This window comes from Bos indicus, chromosome 20 (genome assembly GCF_029378745.1).
Source record: "Bos indicus isolate NIAB-ARS_2022 breed Sahiwal x Tharparkar chromosome 20, NIAB-ARS_B.indTharparkar_mat_pri_1.0, whole genome shotgun sequence".
NCBI classification, from domain to species: domain Eukaryota; kingdom Metazoa; phylum Chordata; class Mammalia; order Artiodactyla; family Bovidae; genus Bos; species Bos indicus.
In genome coordinates, this window is record NC_091779.1 from 3,760,695 (window position 1) to 3,781,630 (window position 20,936).

At 48.0% G+C, this 20,936-nt stretch overlaps 1 protein-coding gene across 2 annotated transcripts in view; it reads right to left on the bottom strand.

Annotated features, from left to right (window-relative positions):
* Positions 1-1,046: 1,046 nt before the first annotated feature.
* The window catches only part of STK10 (serine/threonine kinase 10), a 124,778-nt gene continuing 104,888 nt past the window's right edge, over positions 1,047-20,936 (bottom strand). Inside the window, exons 13-20 of one of the 2 annotated variants that reach the window (XM_070774519.1) lie at positions 19,399-19,491; positions 16,254-16,383; positions 14,002-14,126; positions 11,765-11,953; positions 11,140-11,265; positions 8,452-8,565; positions 8,018-8,065; positions 1,047-3,500 (exon numbers count right to left, since the gene is read on the bottom strand). In XM_070774519.1, coding sequence (XP_070630620.1) covers positions 3,357-3,500; positions 8,018-8,065; positions 8,452-8,565; positions 11,140-11,265; positions 11,765-11,953; positions 14,002-14,126; positions 16,254-16,383; positions 19,399-19,491 — 969 coding nt within the window. In that variant the 3' untranslated portion in view covers positions 1,047-3,356. The remainder of the gene's footprint in view (positions 3,501-8,017; positions 8,066-8,451; positions 8,566-11,139; positions 11,266-11,764; positions 11,954-14,001; positions 14,127-16,253; positions 16,384-19,398; positions 19,492-20,936) is intronic. The other variant, XM_019982823.2, reaches the window with a different exon arrangement.

Sequence of the window (20,936 nt, forward strand, 5' to 3'; positions counted from 1 at the left end):
CCAGGACTGTTTCTCTGCAGGACAAACATTTTGAAGCCAGTGTCAGCTGCAGACAGGAAGGGCCAAGGCATTCCACAGAGTAGAAACCCCTTCTCAGGGTAACATTCGCAAGTGCACAGTGTAGAGCACACAGATGACAAGTGAAACTAACCATCAGGAAGCAGAGGTGTCAAAATACTAGAAAATGTGTGTATTATGTAGATATATATATAATATGTATATTTGTATCTCATTAAATAACAAAATCTAGTGATAGGTCCAGTAACTACTATAATTTCAAAATGATGAACAAAAATGATAATTGAAGATGTCTGCAACATCTCTAATGTGAGATGAAGTATCTGTGATTCCTACTGCTGACATAGTCACAAGTACTGCTGATAATATTAGTTTGTTGCCTATACCCATAAAGAAAAGAAATGCTGAAATTCAGTTAGAGCTTGAAACTACCTATCTTTCTCATTCAGGTACAATGATACCCTGAATTTTACCCATGGATCCCTTGTGTGCGTATAACAGGGGTCCATGAACTCCAGGTTAAGGACCCCTGAATGAGATTTCAGAAGCATGGCCATCACTTTCTATACGGCAGAGAAGCCAGTGGTTAATTGTGTGTGTCTCTTGCTTGAGTGTAATGCGTGCAGCTGGTGGGAGAGGAGCTGTGGAGAAGACCGTGGAGTTCAGACTTCTGAATTCCATGGGCATCACCTGGGCTGTGAGCTTTCACCTGACCTGCCCCTTACCCAGCGTGTTTCCTCATCTATAAAATGACAGTGCCTTCCTCACAGGTTGTTGAAAGGATTCAGTAAGTTAATGTGTGAAAAACTCTTAGGGGCCAAATGTTTGCTGTTAACTGAGAATGATATAAATGTCTGTAGAGAAAATACATCAAATGTAACTTCTTCAAGAACAGAAACCCCGAAGTCTGACCTGCTATACACCCTGGGACGCACTCAGTGTACTCAGACAATAGTAAACCGTTTCCTGGGTAAGTCTGCCCTGCTTTCCCCACCCCAATCCAAGAGAAAAAACCCAAATGCAAAGAGTTTCTCACCTTGTTATTTTATTAAAAGCATATTTACATTCTTGCAGTTAACTTTGCAGAGAACACTTCACAAAAGTTTTTTATATAAAGTTTGGAAACTACATAAAAATAACTTCTCCATAAAAGGGAAAATATAAGTTAGTTCTATTTACTCTGCTAAAAACTGACTGAAGAGAAACAGTTCCGTCTGTCCCTTCCAGAGAAAACATTAGCACAGAACACGAAGAATACTGCATGGGCTTCCTCAGTGAGGGGCGTCATACTGGCTTAACGGTGAGCCTGGGAGACCCAAGCGGACCCCATCCAGAAAGGACGGGGGAGCTAGTAGGGCTCAGGCGGTGCTGAACAGAAAGCGGCAACTCCTTGAATGAGATTCCAACGTGAAGGACTTCCTCCTCAACCATGAGACGGGCCTCTCTCCTAACACTCTCTCTCATACCCCAGGCTACAGAAGGCAGTGTTGTAAACAAAGCCCCCCCCCCAAAAAAAAAAACAAAACAAAGCCCAAATCAGCCCTGCCATCGGCCAACGCGAGACCCTTTGCCACTGCTGGCCTCGCCCGGTGGGACTGCGTCCGTGTCCTGTCGTTACACTGCTGCTAGTTCATGTTTCCCCAGCGCCCGTGCACCAGAGAGAGGCAAAGGGGATCATCATTTCCCTTATCTCACCTGTGGGAGACCTGAAAACTGTCCTTCTGGGTCAAATACTGAAGCAGGCAAGCCGAGCGCTCACTAACCTAAGAGAACCAGTGCCTTCCCATGGGCCTCGGGCATCTTCACCGCGTGTGTAAGTCTGTGGAACCGCAAGTCCCTTTTTCTATTGAATGGTTACCCTCCTTTCCCAAAATCCAGTTACAAGAGTACCCAGAAAACTCCAGGGACTTGCTGTAGAAAGACAGAACATCTAACCTTAACCTATAGGAGAGGAAGAAAGAGGAACTCTTCCCAGAGTGTTAACCACCCATCACCAGCAAACTCATGCCCAGAATCAGTACGCCCATTTGACTCGTCTCAGTCACCTTCATATTTTTCTGTTGTTGTTGTTTTTTATTTTTTTTTTTTAAAAAGCAGATGTTTTCCTAAGGAAGACATTCATTTATATCAAGTTAGACATAAAGATGGGAAAAAAAAGGTTTTCTTTGTAGATGAGTCGAATGCTGGGTTGAGCATTCGCTTTACCGGGTTATATACGCTCTAGCCTGTGGGGAGTGGAACCTCTGGGGGGCCGGCTGAGGCATCAAGGCCCAGGACTCCATCTGAGAGACAGAAGCTTTGCTTCTGTCTGGTTCCTGGGGGCAAGAAGCACTCCATATTTCTCCCTTATGTTTTTTCTCCCTGAACAGAAGGTGCAGTGCCTGTGAGCCTCTGTCTGAAGTGTGAGGCTGGACCCTGAAGTAGGAGGGAAGTGGCCTTCCTGGATCACCTGCAGACAGGATGGGCAACGAGAGACAGAGTGACTGGGCGGGGGAAGTCTATTCCTGAACATAGGATCCCTCTGTGGGGCCAAAAAGGCATCACAGACTGGCAACTCAGCCGGTACCGTCTGTGCCTCTGGGGCCAACACCCAGCACCCCCACCCCATACCAATGGCTCACCCTAACATGCTTTGTGGCATGGGCTCAGCCGGCAAGTACCTTCCAACACACCCAGCACAAGAGGCCCAGGGCAGAGGCAAGCCTGCGTAGCACCAGCGGGCCCTGTTCTGTGTGCATGGGAAGGGGGCGGGGACGTGCGTGCAGAAAGGGGGACCACAAGATGGCATGAAACCCCTGAGATCAAAATAAAGCGTTCAGGTTCTTCCCGTTCCACCACTGTGGAGGTGGTCTCAAGAGGAAAGCGAGCTGGGGGAACGGGGGTACCCCAAGCATCCGGCTGCAGACCAGGCTCTGCTGGAGCCAAAATGGCTATTATGAGCCCTGGTTCTTGTCTTCCACCGCAGGGAACGGCTGAAAAGCCCCCGAGAATTACAGGATGAATGAACCCACGGGGACCTCGGCGGCAGTGCTTCGAGCTCACAGACAGCACAAGTGCTGCTTTGGCAACAGGAGGGGCCTCGCGGCCACAGAACACCTGTTCCTCCTGGTCTGCCGCCCCACCGACAGCCCAGCTCACTGGGGCCCAAGTGGAGCACGCACAAGAGTCAGGCAGCCCGTCACGAAACCTCGCCCTCCACAGCAAGCGAGCACTCAGGGATGCCAGGGCCGTCAGGCACAGCTGAGGTGGCCTCAGCAAGGGGCTGGATTCGAGTGGCATGGAAGCAAGAAGGAAGGGGGTCCTGAGTTACTTGTTCACAGAGCAGCCCTGAGGGGCTGTTAAGAAGCAGCATCCGCAGAGCTGTAGGGGAAGAACTTGGTGACCTTGTTTGGGGAGGTGGGATTCGCACACTCTGACTCCTCGTTCATCTTGAAGAACATCTCCTGCTCTCGCTTTTTCTGGTTCAGATCTTCTTCCAGAGCCTAGGACAGAGGGCAGATGGAGCTCAGTCACATCACTTACTTAGGACACAAGTTCCCCCAACCACTGGACCACCAAAATGGTCTTCTCTGGAAATTTCTGCCCCCCTACCCCCCAGGCCTCAGTGCTCAGGTACCTCGATCTTCCCTCTTTCCTTTCCCAGAGCCCACCACCCAGAAGGTAAGTACCACCTCCTCCTTCCTACTGCCCCAACCATGCAGGAGTTGCCGGTGGGCCAAGAGTTCTGCTTTGGGAAAATGCCAGTCTAGACAGGGCATGAGGGAACAGCAGAAGTGAGTCTGCTGGCAGGGAGCAGACAGATGACTGGAGAAAAACCTGAGGCACTAATAGAAGATGGAGGAAGAGCTTTAACAAGAGCTGTCTGAACTACACAGTGTTCCTAACCAGACTGCTGTCCTGCCAAGGCAGGGGCCTTTTCAAAATCTAAGCGCAGTCGTGCCACCCCGAGATTCTGATTCTGAAAATCTACTGTAGGACAGGGCTTCTTGACACTGTAAAAGCATATCATGTAGCTCCGAGGGGAGCATCAGGCAGCTGGACACACGCAAGTTTGACAAGATAAATAGTGTCCTACCAGAAAAATGTATTACGTTCTCCAAAAATACACATCCAGTTAAGAAAGGAAGCATGGAAACATATACACTAACATATGTAAAATAGGGGAGAAGGCGGTGGCACCCCACTCCAGTACTCTTGCCTGGAAAATCCCATGGATGGAGGAGCCTGGAAGGCTGCAGTCCATGGGGTCGCTAAGAGTCGGACACAACTGAGTGACTTCATTTTCACTTTTCACTTTCATGTATTGGAGAAGGAAATGGCAACCCACTCCAGTGTTCTTGCCTGGAGAATCCCAGGGACGGGGGAGCCTGGTGGGCTGCCGTCTCTGGGGTTGCACAGAGTCGGACACGACTGAAGCGACTTAGCAGCAGCAGCATGTAAAACAGATAAAATAGACAGCCAGTGGGAATTTGCTGTATGACTCAGGGAACTCAAACTAGGGCTCTGTGACAAGCTAGAGGGGTGGGATGAGGTGCGATGTGGAAGGGAGGCTCCAGAGAGAGGGGACATATGTATACCTATGGCTGATTCATGTTGATGTATGGCAGAAACCAACACAACATTGTAATTATCCTTCCATTAAAAATTTTAAAAAGTTCCTCTAAAACTATCCAAGTATAACATTGAAATAATATTGCTGTGAGAAATATCAATGACCTCAGACATGCAGATGACACCACCCTTACGGCAGAAAGCAAAGAAGAACTAAAGAGCCTCTTGATGAAAGTAAAAGAGGAGAGTGAAAAAGTTGGCTTAAAGCTCAACATTCAGAAAACTAAGATCATGGCATCTGGACCCATCACTTCATGGCAAATAGATGGGGAAACAATGGCTGACTTTATTTTTGGGGGCTCCAAAATCACTGCAGATGATGATTGCAGCCATGAAATTAAAAGACACTTACTCCTTGGAAGGAAAGTTATGGCCAACCTAGACAGCATATTAAAAAGCAGAGACATTACTTTGCCAACAAAGGTCTTATCTAGTCAAGGCTGTGGTTTATCCAGTAGTCACGTATGGATGTGAGGGTTCGACTATAAAGAAAGGTGAGCGCCGAAGAACTGATGCTTTTGAACTGTGGTATTGGAGAAGACTCAGTCCACCCTAAAGGAGATCAGTCCTGGGTGTTTATTGGAAGGACTGATGTTGAAGCTGAAACTCCAATACTTTGGCCACCTGATGCGAAGAGCTGACTCATTTGAAAAGACCCTGATGCTGGGAAAGATTGAGGGCAGGAGGAGAAGGGGACGACAGAGGATGAGATGGTTGGATGGCATCACTGACTCAGTGGACATGGGTTTGGGTATACTCCGGGAGTTGGTGATGGACAGGGAGGCCTGGCGTGCTGCGGTTCATGGGGTCACAAAGAGTCGGACACGACTGAATGACTGAACTGAACTGATTTACAAATAAAGGAAATCATACCAGAAGACCAAAAAAAGAAAAAAAAAGGAAGCAGAGTGCAGAGGAAAAAAGCAGGGGTTTTACAGTCAAATGGGATTCAGCTCCATTAGCAGCTGGGTGGGCCTCTGCGTGTTCCGTTTTCTCCCCAGGTCTGTTTCCTCTAGTGTAAAATGGCAATCTCACTGTCTTCCTGGCAGGGCACTTGCAAAGACTAAATTAAAAACCAATGGGCTGGGATTTCCGCCTCATTGTCCAGTGGATAGGACTTCGCCTTCCAGTGCGGTGGGTGCGGGTCCAATCCCTGGTTGGACTTGCACGAGATCTTATGTGCCTTGAGGCCAAAAAACCAAAGCATAAAACAGAAGCAATACTGTAACAGAGTCAGTAAAGACTTTAAAAATGGTACACATAAAAAATATATATATATATATTTTTTTTTTAAATGAATGGGCTGTAACTACTGAGTACTTCTTGCGTGTCACACACTATGCTAAGTGTATTACAGCTTATTTAATCTTCACTCTATGAGATAGATACTATTATCCCCATCTTATAGATGGAGAAACTGAGGCTCAGAGAGTTTAGGTCACTTGCCCAAGGTCATTCAGCTACGTGGGGGCAGAAGCAAGACGGGTCTAACTTTAGAGTTCAGGCTCTGAAACGCTCCGCAAAGTCAGGCACACATGTGTTACTCAGTAAATGTGGGTTCATTATTGCTTGCATTACAGAAGTAACCATTCACAGGAATGGACCAGCATTCTGTCTCTTAAAACTATTCTCTGATGCCCTGAAATAGTCTCAGCAAACTTACCCCCTTAAGCTCACATTCCTTCAACAGTACTAAATTCTAGTGAGTTCTACCTTAAAGGAAAGATGGGGAAAGGACACTGTCTTCCCAGCTCCAGCTGATGGCTGTCATGTGGTAGGACGGGCCCAGTGTTGCTAGAGCTCCTAAGTTTTCAAAAGAAACTGGAAATCCAGGTTTTTATGTAAAATTTCCTTATACTTAAAAAATTGGTAACTCAAAAAAGTCTTTAAATTGCTGTCTGTTGGCCAAACCTCTCTGTAAGCCAGTTCCAGCCTGTAAGCCGTCAGCTTCCACTTTTATTTTAGCACAGAAAGGTTTAGTAACTGCCTAGGGTCTCACAGCTAGTAATGGGGGAGCAAAGACTTTCTCCCGTGTTTGTCTTACTTCAGAACCTATCCTCTTAAGCACTCCTCTCTTTTACCCCTATAGAAACTCTATGTCCTCTGTATAACCCAGGGCAGTCAGCAGTCCTTCTGTAAAGGGCCAGACTGTAAATATTCCAGCTTTGCAAACATTAAGGTCTCTGGTAAAACTGCTCAACCGCTGTTGTAGTAGAAAATCACCCACAGAGGATATGTAAATGAACGCGCATGGCTGTGCTCCAGTAAAACTTTATTTACAAATACAGGTGGTGGGCCACATTTGGCCCATGGGAACAGGCCTTAAAACACCTGTTTTAAGGGAAGAAATGTTATCTTCATCTTATAGCCGTAAAAAGCAAGGTTCAGGAGGAAAGGCTTGTCTGAGGCCACATTCTATGTTAACTATGACCCAAGCAACACCTTATTGAATTCACCAGACATTCTATACTTACTGAAAGAAAAAAATCTGAATTTTTCTAAAAATACTCCACAAGGTACCGTCATCTCCCCTGGCTCCCCCAACATGGGCCACAGCTCAAAGCTGCTGATGGAAATCCAAGAGTGTAAAAACATTTATTCTAGAATGAAAATCATCACCTCTGGGTCAGTGTTCCACCAACAACCCAGGTAAATGAAAACAAATAAAAGTGAAAAAAAAGGAGAGAATGCATCTACAAAGAATTCAGGAAAAGAGGCAGCCACCACCAGCAAAGTCCAATACCAGCTCACCAAACACACACTTGGAATACCTCCCTAAGTCCAGGCACCCCCCTGAAGCAGTCTGGGAACTGATGCAGTTGCTGGAGGCAATGTCACCGTTCACTTTCAGATTCTCTCAGGATGTGCAAAGCATACAGAACCACTGGGTAAGAGAACCAGGCAAACATTTACTTCTGATACCAGAGGGAACCTATGTCAGCAGTATTATTGATGTGAGTGTCAAGTATCACAAGTCCCAGCAGACCACATGTGGTTACAAGTAAGTGTGGACCTTTTAATCGGAAGGTCTGGGGCCTTGGCCAGCTTCCAGCCAGAAATCTCCATTAGCACAGGGAGGGAGGCCTCAACTCAAGGACTTCCAAGGCCACTCTGAGGCAGAGGTGGGCAGCCGCCTCCTGGCCAGACCTCAGTTAGAGCGTGTAGAGCTGAAGATGCCCGCAGAACAGACCTCAGGGCTTAAGGACAGAGAATCAAGGACAGTTAGGGCAGCTTCATCCTCAGAGTTTAGAATGGAAGGAGATGAGTCTGTCCCTGGCCTATACTGTGGCCTAGGGACTTTCCACGTAACACTATATGATATTCCTATCTTCACTTTATAGATAACCACACTGAGGCCCTGTAGAGATTAATTTATCTGTCAACTTGCCAAAGCCATGGTAACCAGCTGTTTGGTCAAACACCAGTCCAGATGGCACTGTGAAGAAATTTTTTAGATGTGATTAACATGTAACTCAGTAGACTCTGAACAGAGCAGCTTACCTGCCATAATGAAGGTGGGCCTCGGTCAGTCAGCTGCAGGCCTTAAGAGGCAAGCCTGAAGCCCCACTGAGGAGAGGACTGTGCTCTGGACTGCCCTGGTGCTCAGGACCACAGCATCAACTCCCTCTGGCTCTCCAGCCTGCAGTCTGCCCTGCAGGTTTCAGACTGACCAGCCCCAACCATCGGGTGAGCCAGTTCCTTAAAATGAACCCCCAAGTCTGTATCTCATCCATATCTGTATCTCCACCCGCACCCTAGGCAGACACCAGTGGTCCAATGAAGCAGAGCCCTCCACAGGCCCAGCAGCCCAGACATGGTTACCTTTTTGCGTGGCCGGAGCTTGTCCCGCCATTCCTTCAGGTTCTGGTTATGGCTTTCGTCCAGGGCCTTCAGCTTCTGGGTTTCGTGCTCTATCAGGAGGTGACACTTTTCATTCTGGAACACATTCCAGGCAGGACAGGTAAGAGGCGCAGAGGGCTGAGTCATACCATGAGGCACCAGCACCATGCACTTATGTCTTCTTGATTATAAACCCCATTTATACAAAACTATACACATGAATACAAATGCACCAAAAGGTGCCTGGAAGAATAGTCCAGAATATTAACATTAATAGATTTTATTGTGTAATAGGATCTGTAGCAGTTTTGCAGCTTTCTTTGTGCTTCCTGCATTGTTTGAATTTTTCAACGTGAACATTATGTCATTTTAACAAAACAATAAAACCATTAACAATAAATATGTGCCCTAATTGTACCACACAGAGGCAACCACTACAGAATTTTAGATATATTTCCTGTCAGGTTCTGTGCTGTGTGGTATTCGGCTCACCCTGTATATAAAATTCTGAAACGTGCCTCCCTCTTAACATTAGAATGTAAACAGTTCTACAAAGAATTAACGTTTTTTATAATCATGATATTTGATTCCTACAGAGTATCTTACAGTATGGCTTTATCTAATTTAAACATTCCTGTATTTTTGGCCAGCTTGGGTTGCTCTTAATCTTCACTGTTATAAATAGCATTGTCTTAAACATCTGTGCCGTATACTGAATTGTTTCTCCCTAAAATTCATTATGTTGAAAGTGTAATGTCCAATGTGATGGTATTTGGAGATATGGGGCCTCTGGGAGAGAAGGAGGTTTAGTGAGGCCAGGAGGACAGGGCCCTCGTGGTGGGGTGAGTCAGGAAGAGACCAGAGAGCTCACATGCTAAGTGCTCCATCCTATCTCCATCCCTCTTTCCCCTCCCCTCTCTCCCTCCTTTCCTCTCCTGTCTCTCTGCCACGTGAGGACACAGCAAGAAGGCATCCACTCCCCCGGAACCCAACCATGCTGCCCAAGCTGATCTCTGGATCCCAGGCTCCAAAACTGTAAGAAAATAAGCTCCTGTTGTTTAAGCCAGCCGGTCTCTGGTATTTTGTTACGGCAGCGTGAGATAAGATAATCTGTATGTATAAACATTTTGTATCTATGTAAGTTATATACTTTCTGTGTCACATACCATCCCTCCAGGAGAGATCTGTGACAAGGGATAAGGGCTGTGGACCTGCCTGAGGCTTGCCAACATCACTGCTGTCTCTCTGAGGCAAGTTATCTGCCTCACAAAACTGAACCTGGAACCTCCCACAGGGACAATTCCCTGTTGGCTCCTCACAGAGAATCAACCCTGCGGTTTATCACGCGTTTATAAAGCAGGGGGAAGGTGCCTTTATCCAGATACCTCCACCCTCCTGGACTGGAGTAGAACTGCTGGGGGATTTTTACCTGGGGTTTCAAGCTCTAGGGTTCTAGGAATTTAGAAACCGCCTTGTGGGAACAATACTCATAGCTGCCCTGAGTACTTGTGGCCTGCCCAGAGCTGGCTGCTAGCTCTCTACAGCTTCTCTCAGTTGATCCTCACAGTAACCCCATGAGGCAGGGGTGGGAACATAAATACAGAAGGTGAGCAGGCTGGCTAAAATTCACACGGCAACACGCAGCAGAGCCCCTGCCTGCCAGGATTCAACACCTGCAGTATTTCCTCCACACCCCTCTGCCCTTCCAGAAATTGCTGGGTGGGTCTCACAGCCTCAAGAGTTTCCTGAGGTCACAGATGCTTGTGTCAGTGCATCTGTCAGGCAGAGCAATGCCTCGCTCCACCACAAGGGGGCTCCAAGTACCAACTCCTGGGCAAGGGCCCTTAGGGTGAGGCAAACTTGACTGGGATTCGAGAAACTTGAAGAGGTCAAGGATCTCCCCAAGGAAGGGGGTCACACAGGGGCTTGGCAATATCGGGATTCCTTTTCCTGACTTTATGGGAAAATTTTGAGCTTCTTACCATCAAGGATAATGGTAGCTGTAGGTTTCTGTAGATACTCTTTATCAAGTTAAGGAAGTTCCCTTCTGCTAATTAACATAAGCAGGTGTCAGCCTCTGTCAAATGCGTTTTCTGTATCTACTGATGATATGATCATGTGATTTTTCTTCTTTAGCCTTCTGATGTCATGGATTACATTAACTCATTTTTGTATACTGCACCAACCCTGGGGGGTAAATCCCACCTGGTCATGGTATATACTTCTTTTTATGTATTTTTAAATTCTGTTTGCTAACATTTCATCGGGGATTTGTGCATCTGTGCTCATGAGAGATACTGATCCTTGTAATATGTCTGGTTTTGGTATTAGGGTTATTGGGACACCTTTTCCAAAGACACAGTGATGACCAAGAAAGCCAGCAACATGCCCAATGCCATGTCCTGGGCGTAGCACTTTTGGCCCAGCTCTGCCATCTCATTCACAAAGCCTCACTCCAGTTCTACAAAATAGGAGTGATTACCTTGCCCCACACCTGTTTTATAAATGTGGAACCTATGGCATGGGAGGGGGACATGATGTGACCAACATCACAGAGAACAGCAGGATGGAAACAGCTCCACCCAGAGCTCCCCTGTCTGTAGGGTCCCCCCAGAGAGCTGCGTGCCCCCGGGGAGACGGGGGCGAGCACGGCGGGGCAGGGGGCGGTACCTGCAGCTGCTGCAGCTCACTCATGTTGCTGTCACACTGGGCCAACATGTCCCGCATCTGGTTCTCATGTTTCTGCTGCTGCTGCAGCCGCTCTGCCTTCTGCCTCTTTTCTTCCTGCTGGGAGAACTGCAACCGAGAACAAGTGAAGTCGCTCCCTCAGGAGATGCCCCGAGGGGCCAGGATGTACACAGGCACAGTGTCCTGCGCCACTCAGGCAGGGCCCCCTGTGCGAAGTCCTCCCAGCCCCCGCCTTCAAGGAGCCCACAGACGGGCAGGACACTGAGACGTGCTAGGACAGTGTGTGGAGGAGGCAGGAAGCACAGGACTCCAGGGTCACCGACTCCATGCGCCCGAGCCACCTGGGTGACTCGTGAGTGGGGGTCTCAGGAGATGAAAAGGGTAGAAGCAGCTGCAGAATAGAAGCCCAGGAGTGACGGGGAGCGTGCATCAGAAAGCAACGCCAAGCCTCCTTCCTACCCACCAGAGGGGGTCAACATGAGGCTTCCAGTCCACTCCTCTCTCCAAGACTGCTGCATCTTATATTTTATATTCCCCTAAATGTGTAAGATTCAGGCCCCACCACAACTGGGTCTGGCCCCACTCCAGGACACCCCAGGCCCCCGACCTGCTTGATCTTCTCACGCTGCTCAGCGGCACTGCCCCCTCCGTTGATGTGGAGGCTCTTCTTGTACATGGCCATGCGCGTCTTGCCCTCGCTTCTCTGAATCTTGGGCAGCCGCGCCTTCTCCTGCTGCTGCCGCACCTTCAGCTGCTCGATCATGCGCTGGTTGTAGCGCTGCATCTGCTCGCGCTCCTGAGAGGGACACCCAGAGGGGACAAGGTCAGCTGCTGCTCCACACACACAGGTGTAGTCAGAGGTCAGGGCTGCCACACGCCCCTCAGGAGCCCAAGACCTGCGTGGTTCAGAATGCTCAGAACAAGGCTCGGCGTCATTTGACTTCTCTCTTAAGTAACATTTTCTATTTTCAATTTTAAAATTACCATTAACAATGTTTTAGAGTCTTACCTTCTGAATGCCTTCTCATTTAACCAATTGGTAGCATGCTATCCTGAGCTATTATCTCAGAGCAAAATGTACATTAATGGGATGGTTCCTCATTATTGATAGGTGTCAATTCATATTTTTTAAAGTCTTGATAAATTTGAATATTTTCCTTCACCTAACACTTGTATTTCAAAACTTGGCACAGGCATCACTTCTCCCAAGAAGCCTCCCCTAACTTTCTAGCCAGGTAGGGCATGCCACAGCCTTGGGCTGACTTCCAACACTGTACTTAGGTTAGGAGCTGTAATAACCCACACCAGATCTCAGTTTAACCTGTCTCTGTCCCCACTAAAAGGACTGAACCAAGACAATTGCACAGAAGTAGAGTGCTCCAGCCACACAGAAGGGGCCCTTCTCTGGGCTGGGGAGGTTAGGGAAAGCTTTCTGGCAGAAGCGGTATTTAAGTTGAGACTTAAACATATTTTGAAAGACTTCAGACAACAGTAGAAAGCTACAGTAATCAAAACTGCATGGTGCTGGGAAATCTATGGCAGTCCAGTGGTTAGGACTCCTGAGATTTCACTGCCAAGGGCCCGGTTTGATCCTTGGTCAGGAAACTAAGATCCCACAGGCTGTGAGATAAATAATAAAATAAATAAATAAAAAAAAACAAGTCTATCCAAAAAATAAAAAGGACAGTGTGGTATTGGTACAAAAACAGATATATGGATCAATGGAACAGAATAGAGCCCAGAAATAAACCTACACACCTACAATCAATCTTCAGAAATGCAAATCAAAACTACCATGAGGTACTACCTCACATTTGTCAGAACGGCCGTCATTAAAATGTCCACAAATAACAAATGCTAGACATGATGTGGAGGAAAGGGAGCGGTCCTGCACTGCTGGTGGGAATGAAAGTCAGTACAGCCACTATGGAGATCAGTACGGAAGCGCCTCAGAAAACTAAGCGCTACCGTATGATCCGTCAATCCCACTCTTGGGGAGACAACACTATAATTCAAAAAGATACATGCACCCCTATGTTCATAGCACCATTCCAGTAGTGAAGACGTGGAAGCAGCCTGCGTGTCCACTGACAGAGAACGGATAAAGAGATGTGCACACGTGTCCAGTGGAATACTACTCAGCCATAAAACACAAAGGGATGCCTGCAGCATGGATACACCTAGAGACTGCCACAGTGAGCGGAGTGACAGACAGACACCAGATGATGTCACTGACCTGTGGAATCCAAAATAACGGCACAAGTGAACCTGTCTACAAAACAGAAACGAACTCACAGAGAACAGGCCAGCTGCCAAGAGCAGGGTGGGGGTGGGGGATGGAGAGGGACCGACTGGGGTTGGGGTGGCAGATGCTAACTCTCACATTTGGAGCGTATAAACAACAAGGTCCTGCTGTACAGCACACGGACCTATATCCAATCTCCTGGGAGAAGCCATAATGGGAAAGCCTATTGAAAAAAGACTGTATATGTGTGTATATGTGTGTGAGTCACTTTGCTGTACAGCAGAAATTAACACAACATTGTAAATCAATTGTAACAAAAAAAAGTAAAAAGTATTCTGAGAGAATGCATGGGAAAGACAAAGTGAAAATGGAAAGGAGGGCAGGACAAAAGAAAGGAAAAAGGGGGTAAAAGTGAGACATATACGTCAGGCGTCAGGGTCAGGGAGGGAGCTTCCATGATTCCTGGCCCCTGGATCTGAGGCAGGACGTTGCCGAGAACCTCTCGAGCCTCCCTGTGGCCAATCGGCTCCTCTCAGACGTGCGGGGTGGCCTCCCGGCCTCCCAGTGGCAGCCTGGGAACCGCGGGCTCGGAGCCTCACCTTCTCATGCTTGCGCAGCAGCTCATGCCGCTGGAGGAAGTACTGGTCTTTGAGCTGCTGCTTCACCAGCTGGTGCCTCTCCTGCAGGTGATGCTCCTCCATCTCCCACAGCGCCGCCTCCCGGTCTGCAGCGGACACAGCACCCAGTGAGGTGCAGATGGCCAGAGCCCCCAGGCCCTCCCCTCCACTCCCGAGCCCGGTCTCCACACCGCAGCTGGCGATGGCGCCGCCTCCTCAGACTATGCTGGCTGAGCCACCAGCTAGGAATTTCCTCAGCACCTCAGGAAGAGAGCCCCCCCCCGCAGCATGGTACAGCGGGAGGTGTTTGGAGTGTCAGGACGTCAGGAGCCAGAGAAACCAGAGACCTAGGCTAGAACCCAGCCAAAAAGTCTGCTCCAGGCCCCATCTTCCACCCCTGCCAAATGGCACACCATGGAGGGAGGAATACCCTTGGAAGACACTATTACATTCTATCCGCACTGCGCCTGCGCTTCCCTAAGGGGCAGATGGGAAGCGCTCATGTGGAAACCTATGGAGAAGGTATGACACTTGTCACTACATCCTACTTTGAAAAATGGGTGGGACCCTCCGCATCCCATCTGTGCGTTTTGGAACGATACCTGGCATTTTATCACTGGAAGTCCATTAGTGCTACAGGGCAGGGAGGTGGGGTCAGATGGAGAACCTCATGCCCTGCAAGACGTAGCTGGTCCTGCTCAGCCCACTGTGAAAGTTCCGTTTATTTTGCTTCCCTCCCATCCCATGAAAGCCAGCATCTACCCACAGGACACCGAAACAGTGATTTGGCTTCCAAACCAATCAGAACCACAGTCCCACAAGTAGGATGGTTCTTACAGACCATCACGTGATAAGCAAAGGTAACAAGGGAAACGAACTTTTCCCAAACACCCGTGGCTCTGTTCAGGATGTCGGAATACCAAGGACTCCGTTTTGCTTGGTCCACATTAAGTACTGGGCTCACACCGTTTAACTGCCCTGGCCATCGGAGTCCTGGCTGCAGTCCCCGGTATAATAATGAGCCAGAAACAGTACTTGGGTATCAGTCCTGTTTACATCTTTACGACAGACGGGGACCATTAGGTCCACAGCCCACAGGCACCAAAGTCCAGTTTTCACTCAGCCAGCTGCTGTAAATGGAGTTCAGACCACAGAGTTCTAGCCAGTTGGAGCCTGCTTGCTTTCCATACTCCATAAAATTGTACCCAACATCTGCTGCTGCTGCTGCTGCTGCTAAGTTGCTTCAGTCGTGTCCGACTCTATTTGACCCCATAGACGGCAGCGCACCAGGCTCCCCCGTCCCTGGGATTCTCCAGGCAAGAACACTGGAGTGGGTTGCCATTTCCTTCTCCAATGCGTGAAAGTGAAGTCGCTCAGTCGTGTCCGACTCTAGCGACCCCATGGACTGCAGCCTACCAGGCTCCTCTGTCCGTGGGATTTTCCAGGCAAGAGTACTAGAGTGGGGTGCCATTGCCTTCTCTGGCCATAAATAAGACAGCCTGGGGGCTATATAAAGACCCCAAGCCCTGCGTCCTCCAGAGCGCCCTACCCAGAGCCTCCCCAGCAGAGCTCCCCACGCTGAAGGCCTTCGCCCAGACACGCGAGCTTGCCCCGCCAAGGCCCGTCTTCCAGGCACCCCTCTGCCCGCCGCCCCCGCACTGTTGTCTCTGGACAGTCCCGAGCTGGGAGGGGCCTGCCAGCACCAAACCTGCCCCAAACCCCACCCGCCGGGGACTGAAGGGCGTGGCTTCCAGAGAAGGTCTGCATCCAAGGCCCACTCGGCCGCTCGCGAGCGGTGCAACTCTGGCCAAAGCACAGCCGCCCTCCAAGCCTCGGCTTCCTCATCTCTAAAAACGGGCGTGATGAAGGTACAAGATGAAGGCACACGGCTTGGCAGAGGAGGCGTTCAACATGTGATATGGCTGCTCTGATGGGCTCTGGATTCTGTCCGCACCTCACCACCCCACTGACCGGCTCACTGATTCTTTAATACAGTTTCCACCCATTCTACGTCACTTCTTTTTCTCCTTCCTTCCTTGACGTGTGCCAGCATGTTAAATCGTGTTATTGATAATGGTATCTCTGCCTCAGTCTTGACTTCAGTGGGGGTTTTCCTCCTGTTTCGCCACGAGGCTGATGTCTGGTCTTAGGGTGGAGAAGTCTCAGCGTCCGTCCCGCCCAGGGCTGGGCCGTCCACTCAGGCCCGACGTGCACCCCTGCTCTCAGGCACCCACCTCGAAGGAGCTCCTGCTTCCTCATGAGGCACTCGCGCTCCTTGTCGCAGATCTCCCGCCTGTTGTCGGCCGTGATCCTCTTCATGGCCAGCTCCAGGTCTTCCTTCTGCTTGGCCACGAAGTCCCGGTCCTGTTAAGGTTGAGTATTTACAATTTTAGGGGTGAAAATTCCCTGGCGGTCCAGTGGCTAGGACTCCACTCTTCTCTCTGCCCAGGGCCAGGGTTCAATCCTGCTCAGGGAACTGAAATCCCACAAGACACATGGCACAGCCAAAAAAAAATGTTTCAATAAAAAAATTTATAAAATTTTAAGTGTGTTTTTGGTTTTGTTGTTCTTTTCTTAGAGATACATATTGAGGTACTTACAGATGAAATGATATGAGGTCTGGGATTCAATTCAAAATAATACAGTAGAGTGGGGAAGTGAGCAGATAGGGGTTGATAATTGCTGAGGTCAGGTGATCTGTATATGGGGTGGTTGTTCAGCCACACAGTCATATCCAACTCTTTACAGTTATTATATTATTATACCTATTTGTGCCAATGTTTTTAATTTTCCTTAATAGTAAAAGCTAAAATTTAAATTTAAAATTTTAGCTACTATATATGACGTAGATAACCAACAAGGACCCACTGTCTAGCACAGAGAACGATACTCAATATTTTGTAATAACCTGCAAGGGAAAAGAATCTGAAAAAGAATATATATATACACACACATATATATATCTGAATCACTATGCTGTATACCTAAAACCAATACAACATTGTATACTTCAATAAAAAATACTAAATTAAAAAATTTAAAACTTTAGGAAACATGTTAAGAAACTAAAATTTGCACTAATCTTACCACTCATTGCTAGCAGCTGGTTTTGGTACATTTATACAAATGTATCTACACCTGTTGTTTCAAAAATTACTTTTAAAGACTTGAAGAGATATTTATACACCCATATTCATGGCCCTATTATTCACAACAGCCAAGGGATTGGAAACAACTCAAGTGTCCATAAACAAATACAGATAAACACAGTGTGGTGTACACATACAGTGAGATCTTATTCAGGCTTTAAACGGCAGGAAATCCTTATACACGCTACAATGCAGATGAACCTTGAGGACGCGGTAAGTGAAGTAAACCAGACACAAAAGGATAAGTAATGTATAATTCCATTTGTATGAGGTCAAATTTGTAGAGACAGAAAGTAGAATGGTGGTCGTCAGGGACTGGAGGGAGGGTGTCGTGGGGAGTTCTTGTTTAATGGGTACAGAGCTTCTGTTGTGAAAGATAAAGAGTTCTGGAGATGGATCGTGGAGATGGTAATGCACAATGATGTTAATGTACTTAGAATCATTTAAACGTGGGTAAGATATCAAATTTTATGTCAATTTTACCACAATTTGTAAAAATTATTAAAAAGACCTTTCCATGTCATAATGTAACCTTCTATCAAAAATATATTTTAATGGCTGAATATATTTCATGGTATAACTACACCCTAACTTATCAAACCAATACATAACAGGTTGCTTATAGATTTTCTTTTAGATACTGCTGCTCTTCACATTCTGGTAGCTAAATGTCCTTGAGCCTCTGTGATAACTCATCTGTAAGATGAGCCCTCGTAGCAGAAAATCTAGGCCAAAGGATGGATTTGGGGGCTCTTAATACATTTTTGAGGCTCTTGATGCAATTGCCAGGTTTCCAAGGGCCAATCTGCTCTTGCTCTCAGGGGAGGAGGGCCTGTCTCCCCGCCACTCCCCAGCACTGCATTCTTCCTCTAGTCACAGCATCGAGGACAGGTTGGAGGAAAGCAGGAGAGTCTGGAGTCAGATTCAGTTTGAGGCCTGGGACCCCACTGTTAACTGTGCACCGTCAACCCTCCAAGCCCTAGTTTCTTCCTCTGTGAAGGGAAAAACAAGCAGCACCTATCCTGGTAAGCTGTGAACACTGAACTAGATAATATATTAACACAAATACATTTGTAATGGCAGACTCTAATGTTCTTTGCATGTGGGGACAGAGGAAGTGGGAGAAGATGGGAGCACGAAGTGGGAAGAAGGCTGGTGAGGCTGCAGCAGAGGGGACTGCGTTCGGCTGGGAGAGGCGGACAGGAACCAGACCTCCAGGGCCTTGAAAGCACACGAGAAGGCTGAACTGGTCAGATGAGTAAAGTGAAGGTTTATCTGTACGAGGGCTTAAAGGCCGGGATTTGGGGGGAGGGTGTCATGATCAGATCTGATCAGATTTGGAATTCGTGTTGATCACACCAACTGGTGTGTGAGAAAGAGCTGCAAGAGCTTCAGGGAAACCAGCTGGGAGGTTACTGAAGTAGTCCAGGCAAAAGACAACAAGCTCAGGGGTCACAGAGATGCTGACAACTTGATGGATCCAGAGAGAGTTTGGAGATTAAAAAAAAAAAATCCAAACTCTGAGAAGCAGTGACGAACTAAGGGGAAAGAGGCGCCAGGAATGACAAGGCCTGTGGTCTCACAGCACAATGGAGGACAGTGACCCCTCGGAACTAAGGGAACAGGCCAAGGTCTGGGGGACCTGGGCCTGATGTCTTTGAGACTCCAAGCAGGCAGATGGATATACTGGGTTGGTCAAGGAGATGTGATGTACAAACAACCATAAAACAAGGCAGGAGGTGCTAAAGGCTTCGGGAGAGATGGAAATAAATGTCTGTGGTGTCTCGCAGAGATGGGAGAGCTCACTTCCAGCTGGAGTGAGGGCTATCAAGGAAGGCTGCGTGGGAGAGGTGATGAAGGATAACCAGGATGATCTGGTTTAGAGGTTCAGAATAAGGGATAGGGGGGTCTCCCTAGTGGCTCAGTGGTTAAGAATCTGCCTGCCAAAGCTGGAGACTCAGGTTCAATCCCTGGATCGGAAAGATCCCCTGAGGAAATGGCAACCCACTCCAGCATTCTGGGAAATCCCATGAACCGAGGAGCCTGGCGGGCTACAGTCTATGGGGTTGCAAAAGAGTTGGACATGACTGAACACAAGCAAGAATAAGAGATAGGTGAATATTCAAGGGGCAGGGCACGGACACAGAGAAGTACTTGGGGCACCATTCGGGGTCTCAAACCTGGGACTCCCCAACCCCTCCAACCCCCCAACTCAGGGACAAGGACTCACGAGAAGCTGCTTTTTCTGAGTGTGCTCCTCCATCTTCTGCTTCATGCTCTCCTTCCGCTGCTGCCGGGGGAGCTTCTCCACCTCATTCTTCACCTGCACCAGCAACAGCAGAGAATTGCGGGGTCAGGGTACCCTCTCACACTTCATATCAAACAACCCTTCAATCCCAGAACTCCTGGGCCAGGGAGACTGAAGACAAGGCTCAGCTTTCTAGGCACTAGCCCCCACCCTACTCTCCACCCCAGTGACAGAGGGCACCCCCGGCCACCATTCTGCTGCTGGCTCCAGTTTCCAAGGCTCCGCCAGAGCAGATAAGTGCTGTTTTTGCTGTTTGGTATCCATGCCCCTTCTTTTGACGACAGTACCTCAGTTTCATTTAGGGCAGTGTTTCTCAACCTCCTTTTAAACTGTTGTCCCCTCAGAAGCCCTTCTCAACATTTTTTCATAGTTACCAACCTCCATGAAATGTTAATCCCACAAATAACACTGTCAATCTGTTAAACTATATATTATCTAAGATGTTTTTAATTCCTTGGGGGTGATATCACCCTGGCTGAGAACGCATGTCTTAAGTAGCTCCCATTCCGTGTCTGAGATTCAGGTATAACTGATGTCTCAACCCCAACTGACCCCAGGCTGAGCATAAGATCAAGGCTGTCTGTCAACATGTTCCATGCCTTGGCATCAGAGACTGGTTCAGAGATGAGCAAGCGGTCCTTGCAGGGCTAGTGAAGGCTTCAAGATGTTTGCTAAACTACTGGGGAAAGCCACTCTCTGCCCTTCGGGGTTGCTGATCTGGGAGGATGTAGGTCATGGTGGACCACTCTGGAGGGATCCGCCCGAGACAGAATCAACTCAGGGAAGCAATGTTAAGAGATGAGGAAGGTGACATTTCTGGCTTCCTGGTCAGAGGCTAACAGTATTTTCAAGCCAACCAGAAGTGGGTTTCTGTCTTTGATAACACAAGAAAGAGAAGCGATTCATGACACTTCTCTGTAAGGAACCTAGATTTCCTCAGACAGTTTTCTGTGAATAACTTATATCTTTACAGGCACCTGATATCTCAAAACATACACTCACTGACAGGTTCCTTAGGAGCAGCAAGTGAGGGTAAAAATACTGTGATTAAAAAAAGAGCATTCCGGGAGAGTTCTGCTTCTGACATAATGAGGTAAGTCAATACAACCTCTCTTTCCTGCTGAATACAGTGAAAAACTCTGGATAAAATACAAAAAGCAACTACCTGAGGACTCTGAAAAGTAAACAAAAGAAGGCGACTATGAAAGGGAGTCAAGACTTAGAGAAGGGCTGGTACTGGGGGTGAGTTTCCCTTTTTTCTTTTTCCTTTTGCTCTCCTAGCTTTGCCCCAATCCTGGACAGTGATGCTCTGAAAAAGTAGGTAAAACCCTAACAAACCTCATGTTTCTGGCCAGAGAACCAGGCAACAGTCAGTAAAATTAACAAACCTTTAGCCAGATTGACAAAGGAGGAGGAGGACGAGGAGAGGGAAAAGGAGGCAGGAGAGAAAGAGGCTACGA